This window comes from Canis aureus, chromosome 18 (genome assembly GCF_053574225.1).
Source record: "Canis aureus isolate CA01 chromosome 18, VMU_Caureus_v.1.0, whole genome shotgun sequence".
Lineage (NCBI taxonomy): Eukaryota > Metazoa > Chordata > Mammalia > Carnivora > Canidae > Canis > Canis aureus.
The window spans coordinates 47,400,384-47,428,164 of NC_135628.1; the positions used below are offsets into that span (position 1 = coordinate 47,400,384).

At 39.8% G+C, this 27,781-nt stretch overlaps 1 protein-coding gene across 3 annotated transcripts in view; it reads left to right on the plus strand.

The window, feature by feature from the left end:
• The window catches only part of ABCB1 (ATP binding cassette subfamily B member 1), a 206,545-nt gene that overhangs the window by 168,932 nt on the left and 9,832 nt on the right, over positions 1 to 27,781 (plus strand). For 2 of the 3 annotated variants that reach the window (XM_077857100.1, XM_077857099.1), the window contains exons 18-25: positions 120 to 227; positions 6,167 to 6,244; positions 9,805 to 9,888; positions 16,207 to 16,410; positions 21,205 to 21,305; positions 22,577 to 22,717; positions 26,374 to 26,530; positions 27,015 to 27,212. In XM_077857100.1, the coding sequence (XP_077713226.1) occupies positions 120 to 227; positions 6,167 to 6,244; positions 9,805 to 9,888; positions 16,207 to 16,410; positions 21,205 to 21,305; positions 22,577 to 22,717; positions 26,374 to 26,530; positions 27,015 to 27,212 (1,071 nt within the window). The remainder of the gene's footprint in view (positions 1 to 119; positions 228 to 6,166; positions 6,245 to 9,804; positions 9,889 to 16,206; positions 16,411 to 21,204; positions 21,306 to 22,576; positions 22,718 to 26,373; positions 26,531 to 27,014; positions 27,213 to 27,781) is intronic. The other variant, XM_077857101.1, reaches the window with a different exon arrangement.

Here is a 27,781-nt window from a genome sequence, read left to right on the forward strand (position 1 = left end):
ACTTCCATTATGCTAAGCCTATCTTGACTCCCAAATATTGTGCTTGATGGGAAGTGGGTCAGACCCAGAAAGACTTCTTTAGTCTTTGAACTGAAAACCTTTAAATATTTTCTTAACAGATCTTTACCCGAGATGAGGATCCTGAAACAAAACGACAGAATAGTAACATGTTTTCTGTATTGTTTCTAGTCCTTGGAATTATTTCTTTTATTACATTTTTCCTCCAGGTAAGTGTCTACATTTTCACTTTATCCATTTTGGGGAATGCATCCTTATTCAGCTGGAGAAATTTCTAAACATCTTTGTAATTTTCTCTATTAACTGGTCTACTGGGAACCAAATTTCTTTGACCTATTTAAAACAAAAATGTTTTGACGCACCTGGGTGGCTCAGTTGGTGAAGCATCCGACTCTTGATTTAGGCTCAGGGTCATGGGATTGAGCCCCGAGTCAGGTTCTGTGCTGGGCATGGAACCTGCTTAAGATTCTCTCTCTCAAAAAAAAAAAAAAAGATTCTCTCTCTCTCCCTTTTCCTCTGCCCCTCCCCTTGGTTCATACTGTGCTCTCTCTCTCTCTCAAAAATAAATAAATAAATAAATAAATAAATAAATAAATAAATAAGTAAGTAAGTAAGTAAATAATATTAAAAAATAAAAATATTTTAAAACAAAGACATTTTGCTTCCACTGGAGCACTTACTTACCTTCTCTTCCCCACCAACACCTCCCCTAAATGAAACGTTAGTGAAATCAGAGGGAAGAGGGTGTCTGATCTAATACGATGATTGAAAATGAAAGCTGGGAGTCAAAAATGGAATTCAGAGGAACCCTGGCCATAAGTTTGGATATAAGTACTGCCAGTCAGTTACAGTACTCAAAAATGTCTTGGTATGTCCTGAAAACAACAAAAGCAAAACACTGTAAGCAAGTCATACTGATGTAAAAAAAAAAAAAGTTTGAAGAGTTTATCATCAACTTTTGCTAAAGGAAGAAGAAACTTTTTAATGATGGAAGAACGTCAGTCTTTAAACAGAAACTATAGACACATTTGTGAGGAGTCAGATTTTACAGCATGCAAATCATTTGGCTGGAAGAGAATTGCAAAGAAATTAAGTGTTCTAAAAGTCTAGTATGGTAAGGCAGTGTTGGTTTTGATGTTAGACATGGTTTGAGTATGAGTTGCACCTATTCCTAATTTTGTGGTTTAGGACGAAGAAATAATTTAAACTAAGCCTCAATTTCCTCATCTGTAAAGTAAGAATATCAGTACCTTCCTCTTGATGATTAAAATAATGTGACCAATGTCATGTGCCTTTTCCATGACTGGGGAGGAGTGTTGGAGCAGGGGCCAGGCGGCTGTCCAGCATCGTCTGGCGCACCCTTGGAGCCAAACTGAGGAGCAGCCATGTGTTACTGCACCCTCTGCTGCCCTGGGCACATGCGTCCCCATAGGCGAGGGAGCCGAGGTCACTGCCAAGGTCATTTTCTTGAGAGAAGATTACTGATAAGGACCATTCTCTTCTCAGCCCCAGCTGGGGAGCAAGGACATGAGACTCCTCTTTGACCAGCTCATGAAGAACAGTGAACACAGCTCCTAGAAATATTTGCTTTCATATAAATTTAAGTGTACTTGAAGGATCAAAGACTTCAAAACCTTTCTTCCTGATGCAAAGCCTATAAAAGAACACATGCCATAGACCCCACTTTTTCCAGGGGCCTTGAAGCTTTGATTGTGCAGTGTTCCATAATCAGAAAGGGTAGTTTCCAAGATCTATAAAGAACTTATTAAACTCAACAGCAAAGAAACAAACAATCCAATCATGAAATGGGCAAAAGACATGAACAGAAATTTCACCAAAGAAGACATACACATGGCCAACAAGCACATGAGAAAATACTCCGCATCACTGGCCATCAGGGAAATACAAATCAAAACCACAATGAGATACCACCTCACACCAATGAGAATGGGAAAAATTAACAAGACAGGACACAACAGATGTTGGAGAGGATGTGGAGAAAGGGGAACCCTCTTGCACTGTTGGTGGGAATGTGAACTGGTGCAGCCACTCTGGAAAACTGTGTGGAGGTTCCTCAAAGAGTTAAAAATAGAACTGCCCTATGACCTAGTAGTTGTACTGCTGGGGATTTACCCCAGAGATACAAAAGCAGTGAAATGGCAGGACACCTGCACCCCAATGTTTATAGCAGCAATGTCCACAGTAGCTAAACTGTGGAAGGGAGCCTCAGTGTCCCTTGAAAGATGAATGGATAAAGAGGATGTGGTCTATATATAAAGTGGAATATTACTCAGCCATTAGAAATGACAAATACCCACCATTTGCTTCAACGTGGATGGAACTGGAGGGTATTATACTGAGGGAATTAAGTCAGAGAAGGACAATCATCATATGGTTTCACTCATACGGGGAATATAAGAAATAGAAATAGGGGAAAGGAGGGAAAATGAGTGGGAAAAATCAGAGAGGGAGACAGAACATGAGAGACTCCTAGTCTGGGAAATGAACAAGGGGTATTGGAAGGGGAGGTGGGCGGGGGGATGGTGTGACTTCGTGAACCGGGGGATGGGGGGCACTTGACAGGATGAGCACTGGGTATTATACTATATGTTGGCAAATCAAACTCCAATTAAAAAATATACCAAAAAAAGGGTGGTTTTCATATTTTAAGGAGGTCCTTACCTGCAAGGAGCACCTGAATTCCTTTACGGAGGTGCCATTGCAACCATGATTGATGCTGCTGTTAGTATGTCTGCGATTATAGCTGGGGGAATTGTCATGACTGCTGATCTCAACATCAGTTTTAGAAGGCCCATCCTCTTTTCTTCAGTAGTGATAAATAGCCAACTTGATAAAGTTGAAGGGAGGAAATTGTTTCCTGTAACATTTGAAGTGTGGCAGAGAGGACTCTCTACTCAGAGGCAAAAGCTTATTGTAAAGCTAGATCCTGAAAAAAAGTTTTTTTTTTTTTTTTTTTTTTTTTTTATGATAGTCACAGAGAGAGAGAGAGAGAGGCAGAGACATAGGCAGAGGGAGAAGCAGGCTCCATGCACCGGGAGCCTGATGTGGGATTCGATCCCGGGTCTCCAGGATGGCGCCCTGGGCCAAAGGCAGGCGCCAAACCGCTGCGCCACCCAGGGATCCCCTGAAAAAAAGTTTGACATAAAAGAGCTTCTGATGCATTCTATACCAACCTTTTAGGCTCTTCTTCCTCCAGAAGGAGCTGTTGTATCTAGCCACACTCCACTTACTTGCTATTGGGTCCCCCAGAGGGTGAAGCCTGCTAACACTGACCTTCCAGAACACATCTTCAGAATACAACTGCAGGAGCTGTTTCCACCCTCTAAACCTTTTATTTATTTTGTTTTAAGATTTTTCTTATTTATTTATTAATAGAGACACAGAGAAAGAGAGGCAGAGACGCAGGCAGAGGGAGAAGCAGGCTCCATGCAGGGAGCCCGACGCGGGACTGGATCCCGGGTCTCCAGGATCACGCACCAGGCCGCAGGCAGTGCTAAACCGCTGTACCACTGGGGCTGCCCCCTCTAAACCTTTTAACACAGAAGCACCCCCTGTGAGAGTGCCAGCAATTCACTGTGTCTTCTTAGAAGTGTCTGGTTCTCATGAGTTTGAATGGACTCCTTGAGGTTGCATAAGCAATGGTGTCTACTCCATTGCAGACTGAAGAAAAAATTCATATTGAAACTTTTACTACAAATTTAGAAATGCCAGAAAATCAAAGGAAGGAATAAATATGTGTGTGTGTGTGTGTGTGTGTGTGTGTGCATGTTATAAAGCTAGCTTTTTTGTATCCAAACAAATCTTTTTGGCTACAGTAGGAAAGACAACTAGTTCCTATAGGAATGGATACCTCAAATCTAGATTCTAGGAATTAAAAAACTGTACCATTGAAAGAAAGGAAAAAGAAAAGAGAAAGGAAAAGAAAAAAATAAGGTGATCAAGTTCTCAGGCCAGTATGAGTTAGTAGCAAACACTCAATTACTTATTAAATGAATGGATGTTAACCATATGTAATTTTTTAAGATAAAATTCTGAACAGATCTCTTTATTTAATATGTTATAAGCATGCATTAATTTTTATAGAGACAACATTTTTCCTGACATTATAAGACGTACCAAAGAAAAAACACTGAACTCTTTCATTACGAAGTACTTAAAACGTTATCCAGTAATTTGACCTAAGCAGAATAGATGTAACACTTTCACTGTATGCACGGTTGCCATAGCAACTGTTAATGCCATAGAACTTAAAGATTCCTGAGTGTGAAGTTGATTAAGAGATTTTAAGGGCGGTAGGCTTTAAGCTGGTCCCTTAAACTTTGGAGATTTGAATTGGTAAAGCAAAGGCAGTGAAAGCAGTACCTTTGTAACATGATGATGCTCGGGGAGACAGGAGCTTGACTTGCCTGGCAAAACTGAGTGAAAACAAAGGCTCTAAATGTTAGCACCTTGGAAATGTAGAGATGGCACAGTGGCCAACACCGTTAGAATGCCCGGCCTCTCATTTAGAAACAAAAGCGGGGAGCTCTGTAGGTGAAAAATTTTGGACGCTGGGTTCCCATTCCAGTTAGGATTCTCATAGACCTAGATTCGGGTTCCATCTCTAACACCTTACAGGTGTGTTCTCTGGCAACTTAGCAGCCTCCTTAAACCTCAGTGGCTTTTGTAAAGTGATGATTATATGGTTGTCATAGGATGACATTCTTCCATCACTAAGAGAGTTGTCATATGTATATACATATATGTTTATGTAATGTATATAAACTACAGGTTCAGAATAAGCACGTAACAACAGCTAGGTCTCAACAAAAATAACAGTAATATTCCTGTAGTGAGCCAGATATTTCACATTTTGTTCAGTGTAGTAGCAGAAACCTTAATCTGGCCATTTCTAAGTATATTGTTTTAGTAATTTCAGGCTTTAATTCCATTAATATAGGGTTTCTCCCTTTCCTCCCTCTCCTAGATCAGTGTCTGTGTTAGCAGAGGGGTGCAGGGTGATGGTCTGTGGACATTATGTGGCTGCCTGCTGCCTGCTGGCACCTGGTAGAGCCTGAGGCCTTCAGTTACATGGTCCCACCTGGCTGTCCGCCTTTATCAGAACCAGTTGGAAGAATTGGCTCTTTCTTCACTTGTGCTCTTTGCCTCCGTTTCTTCCCTCTCTCAGTAATCTCCACATGCTAGTTGGGGACACAGAGGAGATATAACTGCCCTTCCCACATCTCTGATTCTGCAGGGAATTGAACTGTTATTGGAGCTTCTCCTCTTCTGACGCACCATGGGCCATTTCTGCTCTACTTTCCCCATGCCATTGTGTGGCAGACCTTATCCATAGACTGCCATTTCCTGGAGCTCCAGAAGATGGGGAAGCACTGCCTCCTCCTAGTCCTGTATCCCCACACCCATTGGGATGAAGGTTCTGTTGCCCTTTCTCCCCAGATGTGACCCCACATGGCCACAAACTCACACCAGACTTTATTTCTCAGAGTAACTCCTCCCTCCTCTCAGACACAGAAGGTTATATCCTTGGGGGGAAGGGGAGGGGCAATGTATAGCATTCTTTCTTGGTCAGCCTTCTTCCCCAGCCTATTTTGCTCCTGGACTTTGGTTTTTTTAACTTGGAAACTAGGAATTTGATATCTTTGTTCCCTGCATCCTTTATGGCTAGGGTGGCTAAATATTTCCGTTTTCCCAGATTACACCTCAGGTCTTGGTATTTTAGTAAAAGCATCCTTCTGCATTTTCAAAGTGATATGTAATACAGCCACCCTGCTTCGAGTGCTCCTGTCTTGGAAACAACTTCAGTTTTCTGAATGATATGCCCTGGTTCACTGGAAGAAGTAAGCAGGAATAGGAATAGGAGCAAAGAAACACATTTACTAATAAATCCCTGATCAGCCTGCCAGTAACTATGGAATAGCAGTGATGATCTAAAAACTGGGCCACCCTGGCTATGCTGCCAATGTGGTATGTACCATAGTACATGGTTACTGGAACATAGCCAACCCTGACATCTGGCTTTCTGATTTTGTCCTCTTAGCAGGGACATCAGGTCTCCCTCCTTTTGTGTAATCAGTGGCTGGGTCTCTGACAAGTCTCCTTTCTTGTGGTATGTTCTCATTCACAGGGCTTCACATTTGGCAAAGCTGGGGAGATCCTCACTAAGCGGCTTCGATACATGGTTTTCAGATCCATGCTGAGACAGGTATGTCTGTTGAGGATTGGGCCGTGCAGAACTCCCTGCTTGTGCCCATGGTCTCACGTAGTGGGAGTGCTGTCAGGTTACTCAGATCAAGCTCCCATGTTGGTCTCCCCTCAGATATGTGACTGGACAACCCCTTAGGTCTGGGTCAGAGGTCCTTCTGGCTGTCGGCTGCTGTGGGTGGGACAGGGAATGGGATTCCCACAGAGAGTCCCCAGAGCAGATTCACCTCCAGCCTTTGTCTTGGCAATTGGAGGCAATGTAGGCGGTACCCCTCATCCCTTTCTCTCTTTCCTTCTTTCCCCTGGGAAACCCAAGACATTCATGTTTCTTCCCACCAAGAGATGCTTCCTACACCCTTTCTTTTCACAAATCAGAGTAGATCACCACTGCCCAATTTCTTTGCTGGGGTTAGACTGATACAGTAATCCAAGTCACAGTGTAACAAGCTGATACTGGCTTAATGGAATGCCTCTTAGATTTCATACCTTCAAAACCCTAGCAACAGGCTCATGTGAATGTTTTCTAGGAAAAGGGGGAGGGAGCTTCTGGGAATGTAACCCAAAGCAGCCCAGTTCAAAGGCAACGTTTCTTTAACAATCCTGGAAATTTTGTATATGACTTTATAACTCTCCATTTTAAAATCACTGGTCGCTTGCCAGTGAATAAAATGAGGCTCCAGAAGGATGCCCTGGATGTGCCAAGAGTGCCAAATGCTAGTTGAGAAGCTTCAGTTTGCTCCATTAGGATTTCTAGATGACGTTCACATTTTTCTGGCTGTCTTTAGTTCCTCAATCCTCTCCCACCTGTGCCACCATTACTTAAAAAGAAGCATATTTATGGGAATTGCTAGTCAGTGACTGACAGAGCCAGGACTGAATTGAATGAGTAACAGAGCACTATTTGATGGGGGCCCTGTCCTAGGACTCTGAGTCAAACCGTATTTGTAACTGAGATTCCATTTAGGACCGAGGCTGATCTAGGTCCAGAACCAAATTCCCCATTACCCTACCAGCCCCCAGGCCGACTCCTGGATACATTATACTTTGGAAGCTGAGGGGATGGTTTGTGTAATGACCTCTCCATAAATTATTAAGTCTGGTACATACATATGGAGGACCTTCTCTTTCAGAGCTGTAATACAAAGTTATTGTCAGGCATTCAAACATTAGTAGTCCCTGTCTTCAAGGAAGTTACATGCCAGTGGAAGAGGAACTCAAACACACAGTTTTAAAAGGCAAGGGGATACATACTAGAATAACTTATATACTTTCATTTTTCTTAAATATTTTGGGAAACCATGGTAGATATTGTTTTAATTGCAAATCACCAGTACAGATAACAGGACCACAGTTACTTTTATTACAGATATAAATTCATACTTCACACTCAAAATCTTTTTAGTATTTATGTATTTAAAAAGGTAAATGGACAAATGGCCAACAGACACATGAAAAATTGCTCAACATCACTCAGCATCAGGGAAATACAAATCAAAATCACAATGAGATACGACCTCACACCAGTCAGAATGGCTAAAATTAACAAGTCAGGAAACAACAAACATTGGCAAGGATGTGGAGAAGAGGGAAGCCTCTTACACTGCTGGTGGGGATGCAAGCTGGTACAGCCACTCTGGGAAACTGTGTGGAGGTTCCTCAAAAAGCTAAAAATATAACTACCTTAGGATCCAGCAGTTTCACTACTGGGTATTTACCCAAAAGATGCAAGCATAGTGATCTGAAGGGACACCTGCACCCCAATGTTCATAGCAGCAATGTCCGCAATAGCCAAACTATGGAAAGAACCCAGATGTCCATTGACAGATGAATGAATAAAGATGTGGTATGTATATATCTCCAATGGAATACTACTCAACCATCAAAAAAATGAAGTCTTGTCATTTGCAACAAGGTGGAGGGAACTAGAGGGTATTATGCTGAGTGAAATAAGTCAATCAGAGACAGCCATTTAGTATATGATCTCACTCATATGTGAAATTTAAGAAACAAAACAAGGGATCATAGGGAAAGGAGGGAAAAAATAAAATGGGATGAAATCAGGGAGGGAGGCAAACCATAGGAGACTCTTAACTATAGGAAACAAACTGAGGGTTGCTGAGGGGAAGGAGGGATGTGGTAACTGGGTGATGGGCATTAAGGGGGGCATGTGATGTAATGAGCACTGGGTGTTGTACTCAACTGATGAATCCCTGAACTCTACCTCTGAAGCTAATAATATATGTTAATTAATTGAATTGAATTAAATTAAAAAATTAAAAAATTAGTAAATGGCTTTATAAAAAAATCCTATTTTATGTTAAACTTAAATTTTCATCTAGATTTCTTTTGTTGATTTTTTTAAACCCATTTCATTTATTCTGCCCTAAACTACAGTTATCTAAACTGCCTATTCAGCCTCTCTATTTGGATGTCTAGGTAGCATTTCATGCTCTCATTTCTAAAATTGAACTTTTGGTCTCCCTTTGCCATGGGGCTTACTTCTTACCTAGTCTTCCATCATATCTGTCGCGGCAGCTCCATTGTACCTGTTGTTCAGGCTAAGAACTTTAAGGTCATTTTTGACCCTTCTCTTTCCATGTGATGTTACAATAGCCTCCTAACTGGTCTCGCTGCCCCCATTCTTATTCAAATCCATTAGTTTCACCTCCAAGAGCCAGGGTAATCCTTCTGAAATATAAGTTAAATCACACGCCTCTACCCAAAACCTGCTGGCAGCTACTCATATACCTTAGGGTAAAATCTGGAATCTTTACAGTTGCCTCTAAGGTCATAAATGATGTGGTCCCTGTCACTCTCAGACCCATCTCCTACAGCTTCCCTCTTTTCCCACTGTACAGTCTGTACACAATGGCTTACTGCATAAGGATAAGAGAGGGAAGGAGTAGGAGAGCCAAATGAGAGTGGAAATCTGTCCAAAAGAAGAGGCAACTTTTATAAATTCATACAAAGGTTTTTAAAGCCCTTAAAGCTTTCTTGAAAATGCATGGATAAAAAAAAAAAAAAAGAAAAGAAAATGCATGGATAGATCAAGTATGCCTTTGCCTCAGGGCCTTTGCACAAGCTGTTTCCTCCTTCTCTCAGATATTCTCTTCCCTCACATCTCTGCTCAAATATCACATTAGAGAGGCCTTCTCTGTGCCTTTTTTTTTTCACTTTTTCCCTCTTACTCTGCTCTATTTTTCTTCATAGCACTTATTACCACCTGGCATAATATGTATTTATTTACTTGTGGCATCCATCTCTAGAGTCTAAGCTTCATGAAAGCAGCAACTTTTTCTTTTTTGTTCACGGTTGTATAGATCCAACACTTAAAATCACATTTGGATAAAAGAAGGCAGAGAAGAAGAGAGGGAAAAAATTATCTTAACAAATGAAATTATTTATGTATTCATCTGTTCCTTTCTCGTCTATTGAGTGTCAAATCCTGAGTGCTAAATGCAGGGATAGAAGTAATCACCAACCTGACCCTGTCCTTGCCCTCAAAACTAAGGGTCTTATAAATAAAGCTTTAAGACACTAAAGTCATTTTTTGTGCCACAGGATGTCAGCTGGTTTGATGACCCTAAAAACACCACTGGAGCATTGACAACCAGGCTTGCCAATGATGCGGCTCAAGTTAAAGGGGTATGTGCCTTCGTTCTGCTGGTGTTTGTCTTAATTGGCCATTTTGGATCTCAGCATGAAATTAATTTTCTCATTACAAGTGTTCTCATCATCATTAAAATATTAGATAAATATGTCACACAACCAATCATGTGCCTTATAGCAAAAATGTTAACCATTTAAACATTATATACTGTATAGTATATGCATAATTTATAGGCTTTCTTTTGTTATTTACTAGTTAGTCATGCTTTAACAAGATACACATGGAAGGATAATTATTTAGAAAAAGAAGTATTTACCAGCAGCATATCATGTATCTTCAGTCTGTTTTGTGTTCAGTTAATCAACAGAAAACTGTAATTGCTACTGAAAAAAAGAATGCATAAAGTTTCTGTATAAATGTTTAGGAGCACTGCAGTTGAGAGAAGAGGGAAAAAATCTAAAAATAAGGTTGAGGGGGACATGGGTGGCTCAGTCGGTTAAGCATTGGACTCTTGATTTCGGCTCAGGTCATGCTGTCAGGGTCGTGGATAGAGCCCCATTTTGGGCTCTGCACTGGGCAGGCATGGAGTCTGCTTAACATTCTCTCTCTCTCTCCCTCCTCTGTCTCCCCGCCCACCCTGTTCATGTGCATGTACTCTCTGTGTGTAAAAAAAATAAAATAAAAACAGGTTGAAAGAAATAAGGGAAAAAAGAAAAAAAATGAGAAACACATTAAAAAATTAAAGCAGTGGTTAGAAGGAACAGCTTTATGATGTTATGAAGCTTAAATTTTACTACTTTATGACTCTCTTTAATTGGTATAACTAGAAACGAGGTCTTGATTTGTGGAGGAAGTGACAGTTTCTTCTTCAACTACAACTGCTGATGGCAAAAATCTACAAGATGATGTAGGATTTGAAAAAAAGCATATGATCTCTGCCATGTCCTTCCCTCCCTTGAACCTTACTAATCTTTATCTTTTAGTCTTTCTCTAAGGTAGCTCTATATTAAAGTTTCTTCTATTTAATAAATGGGGCTTCTGTAAGAATAAATTAGGTGATCAATATGAAAGCACATGGAGTTTTAAAATTATAAGTCTTAGGAATTGTTTTCATATAGATTTCTTTACTCAAAGCAAACAAATCAACAAAAATTGAGGTTTGATTGAGTCGTATGGCACCTAGCAGAGCCAAATATACATTACTTGTAATACCTTTGAACTTCTCAAAACAGACAACAACCCTGGCCTTATATGTCTACATGGTATGTCAGATTGTCATTAAGTGCTGTGGGAAATAAGTGGTAGCAGGATGTATAGATAGGGGCTTTCTAGTTGTCAGATAAGGAAGGCCTCAAAGATATGGTGGTTACGCAAGAGGCCTGAGTGAGGGAAAGGTACTAACCCTGTAGATGTGTGGAGAGGAGTGTTCTAAACAGAAAGATCGGCAAGTGCTAAGGCCCTGAGGCAGAAGCATTTCCATAACTGTTCCCAAAACAGTAAAGAGGATAGTAGGGTGGGAGTAAAGTAAGTGAAAGGAAGAGTCATAAGAATTGAGATCAGTATTATATCTGGAAATAGACAGGAAACCATTGCAGGGTTTCAAATACAGGAGTGATGTGATCTGAAATTTTTTAAGGCTGCTGTAGGACTAGGCTGAAGGAGGCAAGGGTGGAGGCAGGGTCTCTTTTGCCATAAATCAGGGGAGAGATGATAATGTTTTAGACTGGAAGACTGGGGTGGTCATACTGAAGGTGACAAAAAGTAATCAGATCCAGGACATAGTCTGAAGATCTAGCCAACGGAATCTGTTGGTTATACACAGGGTAGAAGATAATGGGGATTTAGAATGTCTCCACAATTTTTGACCTGCATTACTTAAGAAATGGAGTCACTTTTTAATGAAACTGGGAGCCTGTTGAAAGAACAGATTTGAGGGAGAATTGAGAGTTCTTTTTGGAGCATGGTAATTTTGAGATGCCCAGTGAGACGTCCCCGTGGAGATGTCAAGAAGGCAGAGAGATGTGTAAGTCTGGAGTTGAACACAGAAGTCTGGTCTGGAAATAGACACTTGGAGATTTTTCAGTGCAGTGGTGGCCTAGAAACTATGAGACTGAGTGAGAGAGCTAAAGAAGTGTATGTAGGTAGAGAGCATAGCAAGTCCTGGGCCCTGAGGTCAGGGCTATGAGGATGGACCCATAGAGAAAACTGAGAGGGAGTCGGAGAGGGAAGAGAGCAGTGTCCTAGACACAACATGGAAAAAGCATTTTAAGGAGGAGCAGTCTAGGATATCAAACACGCCAATGAGCTTACAAGATGACTGAACATTTTATGGCACAGAGGTGCTTATGCTGTTGACAAGAACTGTTTCCAGGGAGTGGTAGGAACAAACCTGTTGGGAGTGGAATCATGAGGAAGGAGAAAAGAGAGCTAACACAATTGGACAAATCATTAAAGGACTTTCTGCAGGACTCCTGGGTGGCTCAGCAGTTGGACAGCTGCCCAGGTGGTGATCCGGGGATTGAGCCTCACATCGGGCTCCCCGCAGGGAGCCTGATTTTCCTTCTGTCTGTGTCTCTGCCTCTCTCTCTATGTCTCTCATGAATAAATAAACAAAATATTATAAAACTGAATAAATAAAATAATAATAATAAATCGTATTGAGAATCATCCAGTGAGCTTGGGGTCAATCCAATATTGCTCCCTCCCTTCAGAAGCCATTCTTGGGGACCATAATCAGTGTGGACAAATTGTGTACTTAAATTTCTGAAATCCAGTTTTTCCTAGTTGAACTTTGCTGCCATAACTTTAGTAGGCCTTTCACGGAGACCTGGTCGTGTGCGCGATATGCTTGCGTCGATACACTCGGCCGATAGCCCATTTGGTGTGGAGGCCACATCCTAGAGGAAACTCAGTCCTGGGTGCCAGAACCATGAGCAGGTGTAGTGTGAGCATCATGCACAGGTAGTTTTTCTCCCCTCCTCTGAGGTCCCTCTGGGGTTGTGGTCTGCCCTTAGCCCCCTTCCTTTCCTGTATTTGTCACATGGGTGGTCAGCCCTCTCCCTCTACTGTTGCCTTTGAGGTCCTCGGCCACTCGCAGGAACTCCAGCAGTCCCTGGTTGCCTGCTGGTGTTGACCAGGTGCTTTTCACTTGCTTCTTCAAACCTGCACTCGCATGGCCCTCCTAGCACAGGCACCTGCACACCGTGTATGAGCCATCAAGTCAGAACTGTTTTTCCAGAACTTCGAACAACAGCTAATAGAGAAGGACCAAGCAAGAGGAAGCAAGTAGGGCTGTGAGTGTCATCACAAATTGAAAAGCCCAATGTAGCTGTTACCACAAATCAGCAGAGACAGTGTAGTTGTATCCACTTTATACTACCAGCTGACCTGTTTATGATGGGGTGTATGTGTGAGATGTGTAAATATGTATATACACATATATATATACATGTTCATATATACACTCATATATACATGTATATACCCTTCCATCTGTCTATTTCATGGTGGGAAGTAGTGAAACTAATTTTTTATATCTAAAAATATCCAAAGTAAGCAGTACTGTCAAAAATCATCCACCCAAGGCAGGGCTAACTCAAGTTTGTGTGTATATAGTTAGTGATAATATTTGTCTAGGTTTAATGGTCTTCATATTTAACTTCATTGTCAATGAAACATGTTCTCAGATGTATTTTTAAGTAAGCAACATAATTCTGCTAGAAATAAATCAGGAGAAAATATATCTCAATATTTTACCTGGGAAATGATGAGCTTTTAAGTTTTATTTTGGTATTAGGACTAGAATTCTGCAGGGAAAAAAAAGCAAATGAGAGCCGTGGAGAGATCAAAAGCCACCGTGTAGTTAAAAAATGTTTTTCCGAGGAGAAGGTGGTTGAGGAAAAGATGATGTTATAAATGTTTCTAATTTCAGAAAGAGGTTCAAGAAATAGGCTTTTTTTTTCAGTATCATAAATGTTTTAAATTAGATTTCAAGCAATATGGTTATGTTTGGAGGAGGAAATAAATAGCAGAGCAGGGAGTAACAAGGCAGAATGGGCAGAAAAATGAGTAGAAGAGGAAGTGAGATATAATTACTTGAATGTGTGGTAGGGTGGAGAGGTAATGAGGGGTCTTGGTGGATTTCAAGTGTTAGCCTATTTTTGTCTGACCCTGTTTCACGCTTGGGCTGTGATTTTTGGATTGTTATCTTCTCTCAGCTGTACTTTTTAAAAAATATTTTATTTATTTATTCATGAAAGACACACAGAGAGAGGCAGAGACATAGGCAGAGGGAAAAGCAGGCTCCCTGCAAGGAGCCCAATGTGGGACTCGATCCCAGATCCCGGGATCAAGACCTGAGCTAAAGGCACACACTCAACCACTGAGCCGCCCAGGTTCCCCTCAGCTCTACTTTTTTGAAATGAAAATTACCATGCTACTATTAATCTTTGCTGTCCCATTAACTGTGATCCTCAGAACTCTAGACTCATATTCCGCATGAGGAATAGATGTGGAACCGTGAGTGTTAGTCTTTGGGATAAAGGACAGTAATGTTCTAGAGTGGTTCACCTGCTGTGAGCTTGCGGGATGTTCTGAGGCTTCTCTCAGTCAGTTGCTGTGGGAAATGAGTTCTGGGTAGGATTTGTAGATTCTGAGAACAGGCGCAATCTACATCATCCCCATGCCACAGACTTTCTGGCTTGTAACCTTTGACTTTCAGATTGAAAATGTTCAATACAAAGAGCTGGCATTGAAATCCACTTCATTCTTTGGCTTAAGTCAAATTTGGTTAAGCATCCCTCTGATAGAAATCCAATGGGTGCATCAAATAAAAAGAAATGCTCCATTTTTCATGCTGTATGGTACAAATCCTGGTATAGAATTTAATGTACAGAGGCTCCTGGTAGTTGCAATACCCTTGTCCCCTAATTACCGGCCTAGTGTTTACATCACATAGGTGTTGAATGATTGCAGAGGGTTGACACTGGAGTGATGGAGAAGGGGGAATATAAAGAATTCCATCCTAAAATTTAGGGCTGAGAGAAGTTTTGGTTATTAATCAACATATTTTCTCATTTTGAGGGTTGGGAGAAATTTGTCCAAAGTCACAGAGGAGATAGTGACCATTCTGGACTCTACTCCATCATAATCTTTACCTGAGTCTGGCTCCATGCATGCAGAGAGAACTTTGTGAGTAGAAAAAATATGGGCCGTTTCCAGATCTGGGGATCAGATCAAGAATTTGAAATGGATTGAGGGCTTGGGTGTTTCTAAGGTAGAGAAGTACAGTGTGGAGTAGTAGACTGAATTGACTTTATAGTTTGACTTTTGGCTTTAGAACTGGAAGTCACTGCATGCTACTGAAAGTCATGCTTCGGGCCCCCTCTAGCATTCAGACTAAAGGCTCTGATGCCCGCTTAATATCCTAATTTAAATTCCATAACTTCCAGCTCTGTGTAGTTTTTCCACATCAAATGAAGGTTAAATTAAACACAATAAGCATCTCAAATAGGCCAAGATATATTTGGATATTCTTAATGACAAATATTAGGTTCAACTTATGAGTAGCTATGCATCTAATATAGGAAATTGCCAACATTTCCTGTGTCACTGTTGGACTATTTTATCTTTTATTAATTTGAATAGATTGCTTTAGTGATCATAGTTTCATTGATTAATGAAAATCTTCTTTGTATTAAAAATTAAAAGAGATCCTTCCACCTTTTCCCATGTGATAGATAAATGACCAAGACCTGACTGGATGACAGGCACATGGAGGGTTAATCAAATTAAAACAGCCCACCAAGCAAGCCTAAAAAACCCCTAAACTTAGAAACTCTGGTGACAACCCTTTCGGGTCCCCTCCCTTTTCCAGAGCTTTGTGCCATCACCTTGTTTTACTGCCTTAAAAAAAAAAAGAAGAAGAATAGAGGTGTGACTAGGTGGCTCATTTGGTTAAGCATTTGACTCTTGATCTCAGCTCAGGTCTTGTTCTCAGGGTTGTGAGTTCAAGCCCTGCATTGAGCTCCACACTGGGCATGGATTTAAAAAAAATTGAAGAGATACAAATATGTAATTTAGATCTGAATTATTGATCTTCTACTTTCAGTATTTACTCTGAAGTCTTCAGTATTTACTTTCAAGATTTACTCTGAAATCTTTATTTTAGAAACCAAATAAACTTATTAGTAAACCTTTTATTTTTATTTTGTAACTGAGAAGATAATTAATAGAATTTCATGAAGCTGAATTGTCATCATCCTGAAGAAAATCTAGGCATAGATTTTTAAAGAGAATATGAAAGCATTTCTGTAATTTGTTCTGTCTTTTTTTTTTTTTTTTTTTTCTTGTAGGCTATAGGTTCCAGGCTTGCTGTCATTACCCAGAATATAGCAAATCTTGGGACAGGCATTATTATATCCTTAATCTATGGTTGGCAATTAACACTTTTACTCTTAGCAATTGTACCCATCATTGCAATAGCAGGAGTTGTTGAAATGAAAATGTTGTCTGGACAAGCACTGAAAGATAAGAAAGAGCTAGAAGGAGCTGGGAAGGTGAGTCAACCAAATATCACTGCTGATCTAATAGAGCAAAATATTCTAATCAGTGTTGTTCTGTTACTCACTACTACTTACTATGCTTGGAGAACGGTGTTATAACTATTCCTCAGCAGTCTCACCTGACACTTGTTCAGCAGATTGGAAATGGAAGAAAAGGAGCAAAACAAATACTGAGGCTACAGGCCAATGACTAATTTTATTAGGCTTTTCTAGTTTCAAACCATTGTCTTTACACTCTTCCTCTACATCCTCTACCCCCCATCCCCGCAAGCAGGCTGAAATCCATTCCTTTACTGAGGAGGGTTGCCCTATTTAATTACATATGATGTTATGATTAAGGGGATTAAAATATGGAAAAGTCCTAAAGGTATTTATTCTATAGGGGTTAAATTATTAGCACTCTTTCCTTTTTTATCATGCCTCCTGCTAGCATCTTAATTCTATTTAACTTTATCCTACTACTGCTATTGCCACTGCTACCACTACTTTTTTTTTTCTTTCTTCTCCTTCTCTTCTTGCATACTTGTCTATTTGTTGTTGTAGTTGTTGTTTTTTAAACAAATGCTTGTATGGCATTTACTGTGTTTCCTGGGTAAAGCTTTACTTCCTCATTGTAGCCTTGAAGGTAGGCTCTGTCATTAACTCTTTTTTCAGCTGAAGATGGGTAATGACCCCCGTGCTTTAGACTGATAAGCCTCAGAGTGGAGATCCAAAGCTGTGCCTCTGTGAAGACCCAGGGAAGTCTGCTAATGGCCAAACAAATCTGATATCACATAATTTTTGTCAATACAGAAATGGAAATTGTCAGAGTATGAGTGACCCCCAAAACTGGGTAGGGATACATTTATTAGTGGACCCTTCAAGGTTCCCAAGAGTCAGGGCACAGACCTAGGAAGCCCCTGTCAGGGAACCTGTTCTGTGACCAGTCACTTCATTTAATATTGTACTGTCTTGTTTTTTTCTTTTCCCACCTCTGCTGTTGGCTTTTCATATGAGAAGACAGAAAAATATAGGACAACATGTATAAAAAGAAAACGTAGTATCATCATTTCCTGAGGTGTTCAAAATGTACCAGAAAGGAGCCTTAGGTCATTTATTGGAAGAAAGTGATCAAGTTATAAGATATAGTTATAAGGTAATTCATTGCACACCATAGGTTATCACCTTTGAAGTGGTGCATCAGATTTAAGACTCTTGGAGTTGTATCACATGGGGCAAAGGAAAGGGTGCCGATGCACGTGGTTATGTGTGAATGTGGCAGGCTCACTGAGCAAATGTTGTAGGTGAGATAAATGCTCTGATTCAGTGGTGGTTCACGAGACAGGCTAATGCAGGTAGGGAAAGTGGAGGTTGCAGCATCATCCAGTCCATGTAATTTTGAAAATCAACTCCCAAAGCTCATCATTCCCAGGTTACCATTTATTGAGTATTTATTATATGCCAGCATCACAGAGGAGCTCTGTATGCATTTTCTCATTTGATATTCTTAATAACTCTTTTGGATTATGCCTGTTAGATGACAAAACCTGAGGTTCAGAGAAGTCAGGTAACCTGCCCAAATCACACAGCAATAATCTAACTGATCTCCCTACTTCCACTCCTTCCTTTCTTGTCCACCTGCTTTCTATATTCCTCTCACAGAAGCCACACTGATGTCTTACAAACACAAATAAGATCATGCTAACCAATTACCAACTTAAAACCCTCCAGTGGCTTCTGATCACACTTGGAATAAGATCAACTTTTTACCCTGGTTTATAAGATTCTTCATGACCCAGCCTCCCTAACAACTGTGAACTCATCTTTCTCTACTTTCTCCCATGCCTACCCCTCTCTGGCTTCATGGGCTTCCTTTTTCAGTTCCTGGAACATTCCATGCTGGCTCCCTCTGATTTTTCATGGCTGGTTCCTTTACATTATTCAGGTCTCAGCATTAATATTTCTTCAGAGAGGCTTTTCTTAAAACTTGAAATAATTTGTGACACTTCTCAGCACTTGAGGTTTCTTTACTATTTCTTTCTTTATTGATTCATGGTCTGTCTTCCCTACTAAGACATAAGCTTCATGGGGATAGGACTATGTCTGTGGATTTGCCTTTAAAGGAACAGAGCAGGCCCAGGATCCCAGAGCAGGATTGTGTGCTGTCAGCCTGCTCATGGCCCCTACCTTGCTTGTGCTCCATAGATTTCTGTCACATTATTATTGACTAATGAACATCTTAATAAAATAGATGATTTTTCCCTTTCAGAAAAAAGCCATAAGCAAACATCAGTTTATTTGGGGATAAAAAGAGAGGCACCAGGAGGGATTTTTTTTCTTTCTAGAAAAAAATATATATGTTGCTTTCTTCAAAATTATTTAATTCATGATGGCTACTGAAGGAAACTCAATGCTATTTACTCTTTCCACATTAGAAATTCTCTTTCCTTGGAGTTTCTAGGTGACTCAGTCTGTTGAGCATCTGAGTCTTGGTTTGGGCTCAGGGGGTGATCTCATGGGTTCATATGATCTATGGCTCATGAGATGGAGCCACAAGTCGGGCTCTGTGCTGGGCAGGGAGTCAGATTGAGATTCTCTCTCTCCCTCTCCTTCTGCCCCTCCTCCTGCTCTCTCTCTCCCTGAAATAAGTAATAAATCTTATTTAAAGAAGTTCTATCTGCTTATAGTGGTTACTGAGTCTCTATTTAAAACTCTTGGAGAACATGAAGCTTTGAGAATACAGAGTACTAATTAAGCCTTTTCCTAATTGCTTCATTGTGAAGCAAGATAAAGATGATTGTGAAGTGATTACTGTATTGTTTTACTCACTACGTGAGGTCTGTGACTCATAAATTCACTTGTAGTGGGCTGTTGACACTCTCTATGAAGTGACCACATTTATAGACCAGTCAGAAACAAAACACACTTCTCTTAGAAAATGGTGCACAGAAAATCTTTCCTAGAAACCACATTGAAATTTACAGTAAAATCTGTTTTTAGCAGACATTGTTATAATTTGTTGAATTTCCTTACTAAAGCAAAAAAACCTTTCTGTTGGGAGCATTATCATTGAAAATATTTCTAACACGGGTCTGAACCAGGATTGTGTGGGGGTTTGATTGGAGGTGAATTTGTTCCTCTAACTTTATGTTTTCTGTACTTTTAGGATTTTCTAAAATGAATGTATATTATTTTCATAGTGTGTACAGATTTTTATGAAATATTTTAACATGAATTGAATCTGGATGTTTTTCTATCTTTGTCAGTAGTTTAGAGTAAATATAGTGTGATATTCTTGGCCTAATTGGGTCGGAGTGTAATATTTTTAACTTTACTTTTTAAATAAGTTTTTGTTTTTAAGTATATATAATATTGTTTTTCTTTTTTTTTTTCTTTTTCTTCTAATAGCTCTTTGCGTTACTCTTTAAAACTGACTTATGTTGTATCAAATATTTGCTTTGCCCTTTGATGTTAGGTAATTTGTATAGGATTTAGTAAGGAATAAGTGAGGTTTCATGTTTATGATTTTTTAAGTCGTAAATCATTTAGCTCAGATTTTGATCTCAGTGTTATGAGATAGAGCCCCATGTCATGCTCCACATTGGGTGTAGAGTCTGCTTGAGATTCTCTCTTTCCCTCTACCCCTCTTTCTGCTCTTAAAAAAACAAATCAGCTCTGACCAGTGTACAGGCCAGAGAAAGGAAGAAAATCTTTGTAGAAGTATGATTTCTCTTAGTTATTGATTTATAATTTATAATTTAGTCACATGGCTGATACAGGCTGACATCTCATTTTGTACACTGGAGTTTTTCATGTTTTCCAGAATCTTTTACCCAGAATCCAAAAGGATGTATTTGTACTAATCACAAAGACTTGTTGGAAATTGCATTCAGTTAAAAAATAACTGAGTGACAAAAACTTTCTGGAAAATACATTGATAATATGTGCCAGGTTCCTTAAAGAGTAGTTTATTCCCTTTGACCTAGTAATTTCACTTTTAAGAACTTCTCTTAAGAAAATAATTTACTTTTGACAAAGGTTTATGTGTAAGGATGTCTATCATAGTATTATTATTTTTAATAGGAAGAGAATGGAAAACCTTGTTCAACAATAAAGGAGTGCTTTACTGGCTAAGATATGTGGCCTGTAAATAGCTCATTATTTAATGTATATTTAATGACCTTGGAAAATGCTCTTGATATTTGTCAAGGTAAAAAATACTGATGTAAAAGCCAAATAGAGACTTTGGTCCCAATTTTCTTATGTACGTATATGCTTAGAAAAAAAAAACAATTTGTAAGCTAATATATAAAATATATCTATATGTAGTTTTCTATTAGTTTTTTTTATCTTCTCAGTATTTCCCAAATATTCCTTAGTTGTCAAGAATGATAATTATAGAGAGAAAAACATAAACATCACATTTAAAATACATATAAAATAACTATAAACCTAAAATGCCATAGAAAAAAGATCACTGCGATGTAGATGTAAAATACTGAGCTCTCAGGTGAATTTTAGCCCTGTTTAAAAAAAAAAAAGGCCCTGTAAAGCTATGCGGCTTTAGCTAACTATCCTGTCTTTTTAAGATTTAGCTTCTCTCTCTATAAAGAGGAAATTGAATTAGCCAATCTTCCTTCCAGATCTAAAATTTGATTTAATAAATTAGTCTCCTTATTCATGGTGAAGAAGCTCATAGGTCATAATAAATGAGTAATATATAATAATAAAATTAACTTTATTAATCTCTTTATGGACTTCATACTAATTACCACTATTCACTTTGTGCCTGGGGGCTCTTTGTTACAGATTGCTACAGAAGCCATCGAAAACTTCCGAACTGTTGTTTCTTTGACTCGGGAGCAGAAGTTTGAATACATGTATGCACAGAGTTTGCAAGTACCATACAGGTAATAACCACTGAAGAGTAGGAGGGGATTATGAGGAGGCTTATCCATCACCAGATTCGTTGTCAGAAAGGTTACTTTGGCCAGAAGATGGGGAACAAGCAGAGAAGCTATTAGAAGGGAACCAACCATGAAGCACTTGTAATTATCCAGGAGAGAAATCACAAGACCCTGACCTCTCCAAGGTAGAACCTGTAAGAGCAGTAACTGATGGGAAGCAGAGGGGAGAGGTTAGATAGAGAATGACTCTCTAATGCCAAGCTTGGGTAATGACCCTATTACTTGCTCTCAGTGGGGATGAGTTCTCTATGGAATATGAAATCAGATGTATCTGTGGGACCTGGGTGAGGAGGTGGTACTTCTTGAGGATGACTTTCCTTCCTCTCTTGAGGTTTTCTAGTGGAGAACTTTTGTATTTCCTTTAATGAACTTATCCGTGAGGGTTCTAAAAGTAAGCCCAACCTCTTTTTTTTTTTTTTTTTTTTTTAAGCCCAACCTCTTTGAATCTCAGTTTTTTATATGGTAAAAGGAGACCGCTGGATTTAATTGATGGATTTACAAACTTTTTTTTAAAATAATAGTAGAGCCTTTTTTTCTGAAGATGTCTTCATTTGAAACACAATATATGAAACAGATAGAAACAGAGTTGACATGGTTGGAGCAGAGGTGGGAGGCCCAGTGCCTACTCACCAGCCTGATCCCTCTACATCACCCAGTTAATGTGGCTCAGAAAACCCACCAATGTTACGCCTTGTGAAGCCTTCTCTAAATCCCCCAGAGAGTTCAGGGCTTCCTCCTTTCTTTTCCTAACATGGTATTCATAGTGTTCCTTCATTGCATAATTATAGTCAACTTGACTGCTGGGTCCCCAAGGGCAAGAACACGACTGATTCTTCTGCATCATGCACCATGGTCCTTGCAGCTTGTAGATGTTGGGTAAATGTGTGTTGAATGAATGTTTACTCAAGAGTGCATATATTTTGTATGCCCAAAAGTGGGGAGAAAGGGAAGGCACTTGTATTTATATTAACCCCTAACAGGCTCTTCATGTTTTCCTCAGCTTATTTTAAGTTGCCCTAACACTTGGAGGTGTGGCTAATCCTCCATTAGGCAGTGTCCTAAATTTTCACAAGTAGAAAAATGAAGACCAAACTTATGTTTTTGGAAACTGAACTCATTATTGCCCACCATGCCCCACTGCTGATCTAGCACAGGTTATGTTTTAAGAACTGAGAAATCAAAGTCAAGTAAGTTTCGTAATGTCTTCTTTTCAGAAACTCTTTGAGGAAAGCACACATCTTCGGGGTCTCATTTTCTATCACCCAGGCAATGATGTATTTTTCCTATGCTGGCTGTTTCCGGTTTGGTGCCTACTTGGTGGCAAATGAGTTCATGAACTTTCAGGATGTTCTTTTGTGAGTATTGGGTACATCATAAATATTGGATGTTCTCTTGTAAATGTTGGCAATCGAACTCTAGAAATAAAACTGAGGTAAACATCTTCATGCCTGGATAGAAAACCTTACTGTAAGGTTCATGATTCTGGTTATTCCAAAGGTGGAATTTTTCCTGAGTCTCTGTGTAGTATCACTGAAGTAACCCCATTTCTTCTGGGGAATCAATGACTGGCCTCCTCCCCAGTGCTGACTCATACATTTGACCTTTCTGAATCTTTGGCTCAGTGATGGTAGTGATTCAGTAAGGGGTTTCCAGGAGGTTTTGGCATTTGGGAAGAAACCTAACCCTGCACCAACTGCCTGGTTCATTTTATTTTTATTTTATTTTTATTTTTTAAAGATTTTATTTATTTATTCATGAGAGACACAGAGAGAAAGAGAGGCAGAGACACAGGCAGAGGGAGAAGCAGACTCCATGCAGGGAGCACAACGTGGGACTCAGTCCCGGGTCTCCAGGGTCACGCCCTGGGCTGAAGGCGACGCTAAACCGCTGAGCCACCCGGGCTGCCTGCCTGGCTCCTTTTAAAGAAGTCTCTGAACAGGGCAGCTAAAGGGCAGGTGTGCGACACTGAGTTTTGCAAGCCTTGGGAGATTCTAGGATAAATTTGTTTTCCTTGATACACAAAAAGAGCGATTAGAAGGTAAGAGCTGAAGAAATTCAGAAATGATAAAGGAAAAGCTAGATTAGGAGGATTTCTGCTCCATTGCTATGAACGCAAAAAATTATACTTCAGTCAGGGAAAGACAGACTTGAACTTAATTTTACTTCTGAAGTACTTAAATAAGCAGTTGGGTAGTGAAAAGTATGTATAATCTTTCTGAGCATCTAGATTTGGTGGTGAGTGAGAGTCTTCCCTTTGATAGCATACCATGATTAGTGATAGTAAAGTTTTACATTTAAATCAGAATCATTTAAGCCTGGTTAATATAAGGTGTTAGTATAATATTTTTGTTCTATCTAGACATTCCCTTGTGTATGCATTATAGTTTGCTCAGGATGACCTCAACAGAGGATTTAAAATTTCCACTTAATATCTCTGACAAATGATACACAGGAGCTATTTTTGACTTGAGCCAAAAGATCAAAACCAGGCATCACTGGCATTGGGGTTTTGATTAGATAATTATTTGATATATTGCTTTACTTCAAGATAAGGCATTGAATTGATTAAAATTGCTGACATGTGGGCATTTAGACTGGAAAAATCAATCTTCCACATAAAGAAAAGGAGATACCTTTCTGAAAGTAGTCCATTTTTAAAAGATCTCACAGGAACGAATGATGGCAAGCCTGAGATGAACCATTTATATGATTTATTTAGAGTCCAAAGGAGAGGATGTGATGGACTCATAGTATTCTTCTGGGAAGGTTCCCAAATATTATCCTATTCCAGGCCCACTGTTTAACAAGGCATGTTGAAATAGCCAACTTATGGAAACAGCTCAAATGTCCATTGACTGATGCATGGATAAAGAAGGTGTGGCATATATGGAATATTACTCAGCCATAAAAAAGAATGAAATCTTGCCATTTGCAATGACATGGATGGAGACAGAATAATGCTAGGTGAAAAAAAAATTAGAGAAAGACAATTGCCATATGATTTCACTCATCTGTAGAATTTAAGAAACAAAACATGAACATGGCGGAGGGGAAGAAAGGCAGACCAAGAAACGACACTTAACTATAGAGAACAAATTGATGGTTACCAGAAGGGGGAAGGGGAGGGGATGGTGGAAATAGGTGATGGGGATTAGGGAGGCACTTGTGATGAGCTTTGAGTGTTGTATGAAAGTGTTGAATCACTATATATTCTACACTCAAAACTACTACTACACTATATGTTAACTCCCTAGAATTTAAATAAAAACTTGGAACTTAAAAAATAATAATAAAAGTAAAAAATACATAAAAATAAAATAATAAAAAGACATATTGAGAAATCTGTCCAGAGGAGGGCAGCTGGTGTGTTGAGAGAGAAAGGAGTTCCCAATGAAGCAAAGGGCCTTTTTAACAACATTCCAGTTAAGGGCTGAATTATGTAAAAGGATGTACATTTTTCTTCTATTTGAAAAAGAACTTTTTAACAATAGGCTTAGTCAAAGTTGCTACTTCCTGAAACAAAGGATGGAAGTCAACTTAGGAAAAGTGCCCAAGGAACAAATATTGAGAGCTGGACTTCTTGATAGCCTGTAGAACCCTTCCCAGCTTTAAGCCTCTATGATTCCCATGGCATAGGTTAAACATGTGGATGCATTTTGAGAGAAGCGTATCTGTCTCTATAAGGAACTCACTCTGGGACACCTGGGTGGCTCAGCGGTTGAGTGCCTGCCTTCAGCCAGGGCATGATCCTGGAGTCCCGGATCGAGTCCCACAGAGGGCTCCCTGCACGGAGCCTGCTTCTTTCTCTGCCTATGTCTCTGCCTCTCTGTGTGTGTCTCTCATGAATAAATAAATAAACTCTTAAAAAAAAAAAAAAAAGAAACTCACTCTTTGCTGTACAGCTCACATGTTTTCCAAGAATCCAATGTAATTTCAGCACTACTGCCTATATCTGTTATTTTTAATAGTTGACATGCAATATTACATTAGTTTCAGGTGTGCAACATGATTCAGCTTCTCTATATATTATGCTATGCTCACAGCAAGTTCAACTATCATCCCTTACCATACAATGCTATTATAATATTGACTGGATTCCCTATGCTGTACCTTTTATTCTCATGACTTATTCATCCCATAACTGGAAACCTGCCTCTCCCACTACCCTTCACCCATTTTGCTCACCCTCCTCTCACCCACTTCCCCTCTGGCAACCATCAGTCTCTTCTCTGATTTATAGGTCGTCTTCTGCTTTTTATTTATTCATTTATATTTTTCGATTCCACACAAGTGAAATCATAGGGTGTTTGTCTTTTTCAGTCTGACTTATTCCACTTATAATAATATCCTCTAGGTCTATCCACGTTGTCACAAATGCCTACATCCGTTATTGATGGCCACAATCACACTACATAACAACTAACCACTGAACCCCAGTGACATACAATAACAAACATTCCTATTTGCCCACAAGTCTATGGGTCAGGTGGATGGGTCTGCTGATCTGGGTTAGACCTAGCAGATCTCAGCGAGGCTCACTCATATGTGCAGGGGACTAAAAGCTAGTTGGCAGGGCCCACACAGCTTGACTCCCTCTGTGCCTTGTCTGCTAGCAGGCTAGCTGGGCTTATGGTAGTCGGCAGAGAGAGAAGCACACAGGCCCCTGAGTGATAGGCTTAGGACTGGCAACCATCACTACCACCACATCCTGTTGGGCAAAGCAAGTCACAGGCCAACCCAGATTCAAAAGTTAGGAAAACTAATTCCTCTTCTTAAAGGGGGAGCTGCAAAGTCACATTACTAGAAGGTGAGGATACAGAGACAGATGAGAAATGGGGCCATCTTACAATATGTTACACTGAGGTGAACTTTATGAGGAAAAGTGTTTATTTGTTTTGTTTTATTTTTTAACTTCTGTTTTTAATTGAGGCAATGCTCTCTAGTTGTAGAACTGTCCGCTGTCTAGCATTATAATCTTAACTCTATGCATGCTTTGTCTTTGTTTTTGCAGGGTATTCTCAGCTATTGTCTTTGGTGCCATGGCAGTGGGGCAGGTCAGTTCATTTGCTCCTGACTATGCCAAAGCCAAAGTATCAGCAGCCCACGTCATCATGATCATTGAAAAAAGCCCTCTGATTGACAGCTACAGCCCTCACGGCCTCAAGCCAGTGAGTTTGATGTTTTGATGATATGATATATTCCTAACTGATAAGTACAAGTATTCTAAGAGGAAATTTAATAAAACTTGTGGCTTTTTTTTATTTGCTGGTAATAAAAAGAAACTTTCTAGATCATGAGATCATTTTAATAAATGCTAATAATGTACATTTACATCCCATACTTTTGTAGAACAAGGCTACAGGGAGATAGAAATACTGCCCAATTTATAAGCAAATCTTGTTAATTAGATTTTATTATATGTAGGTCACTGTATTCTTGGGGAACATATTTGAGTTAGCTCATTTCTATTAACAATACGTGCTATAAAAACACTGACTCTTAGATCTTATTTACTGCACTCTGGCAGTTACAAATGCAGCCTAATTGTAATACAAGTTCACTGTCTTTTGACACCTGGTGGTAGAGGGGGTTTGCTATACAAAACTTTGGGGATTGTAATAATCATTTTTATTGTTACTGTTCTGATTTTAGAATACGTTGGAAGGAAATGTGACATTTAATGAGGTCGTGTTCAACTATCCCACTCGACCAGACATCCCCGTGCTCCAGGGGCTGAGCCTCGAGGTGAAGAAGGGCCAGACGCTGGCCCTCGTAGGTAGCAGTGGCTGTGGGAAGAGCACAGTTGTTCAGCTCCTAGAGCGCTTCTATGACCCCTTGGCTGGTTCAGTGGTGAGCACACTTTTTTACCTCATTTTAAGTTTTTCATCATGTAAATGCCTGGATGTATTTAATTCTTGACTATAAGCCACAGTTTTTCCAACCTTGAAATAACAGTCTCACGGAAATTCTGACATCCTAGATCAGGGCTCCAAGCTATGTCTGCGGCCAGAGGCAGCTTCTCAGGCCTCTCTCTCAAACTTCCCCTCCACCCTCCTTTGCCAGCAGCCTGTTATCATCTGTCTCCTGAGGCAGGGCTGGAAGGGGAAGTGGAGACTGAATGCAGGCTATCTAGGAGATCAAAGGTGAAAGAAAGAATAACAAGAACAGCAGGTTGAGCGGGGTAGCAGAGTCCAGGGGAGGGGTTTGAGAAGGGGAAATCTGGAACATTTTTATGACAAAGGATAAGATAAAATCATTGAGAGGGTATTGAAACACCTCCTAAGGAAAGAAAACAACAACAACAGTGAGATCAACAGATTTGGGAAGCAGATAAAGAATATAGAGGGATTCCCTTTTCTTTCCTGAACTAAAAGAATAAATGGTCACATTTATTAATTTAGCACTCAATAGTCATTTAC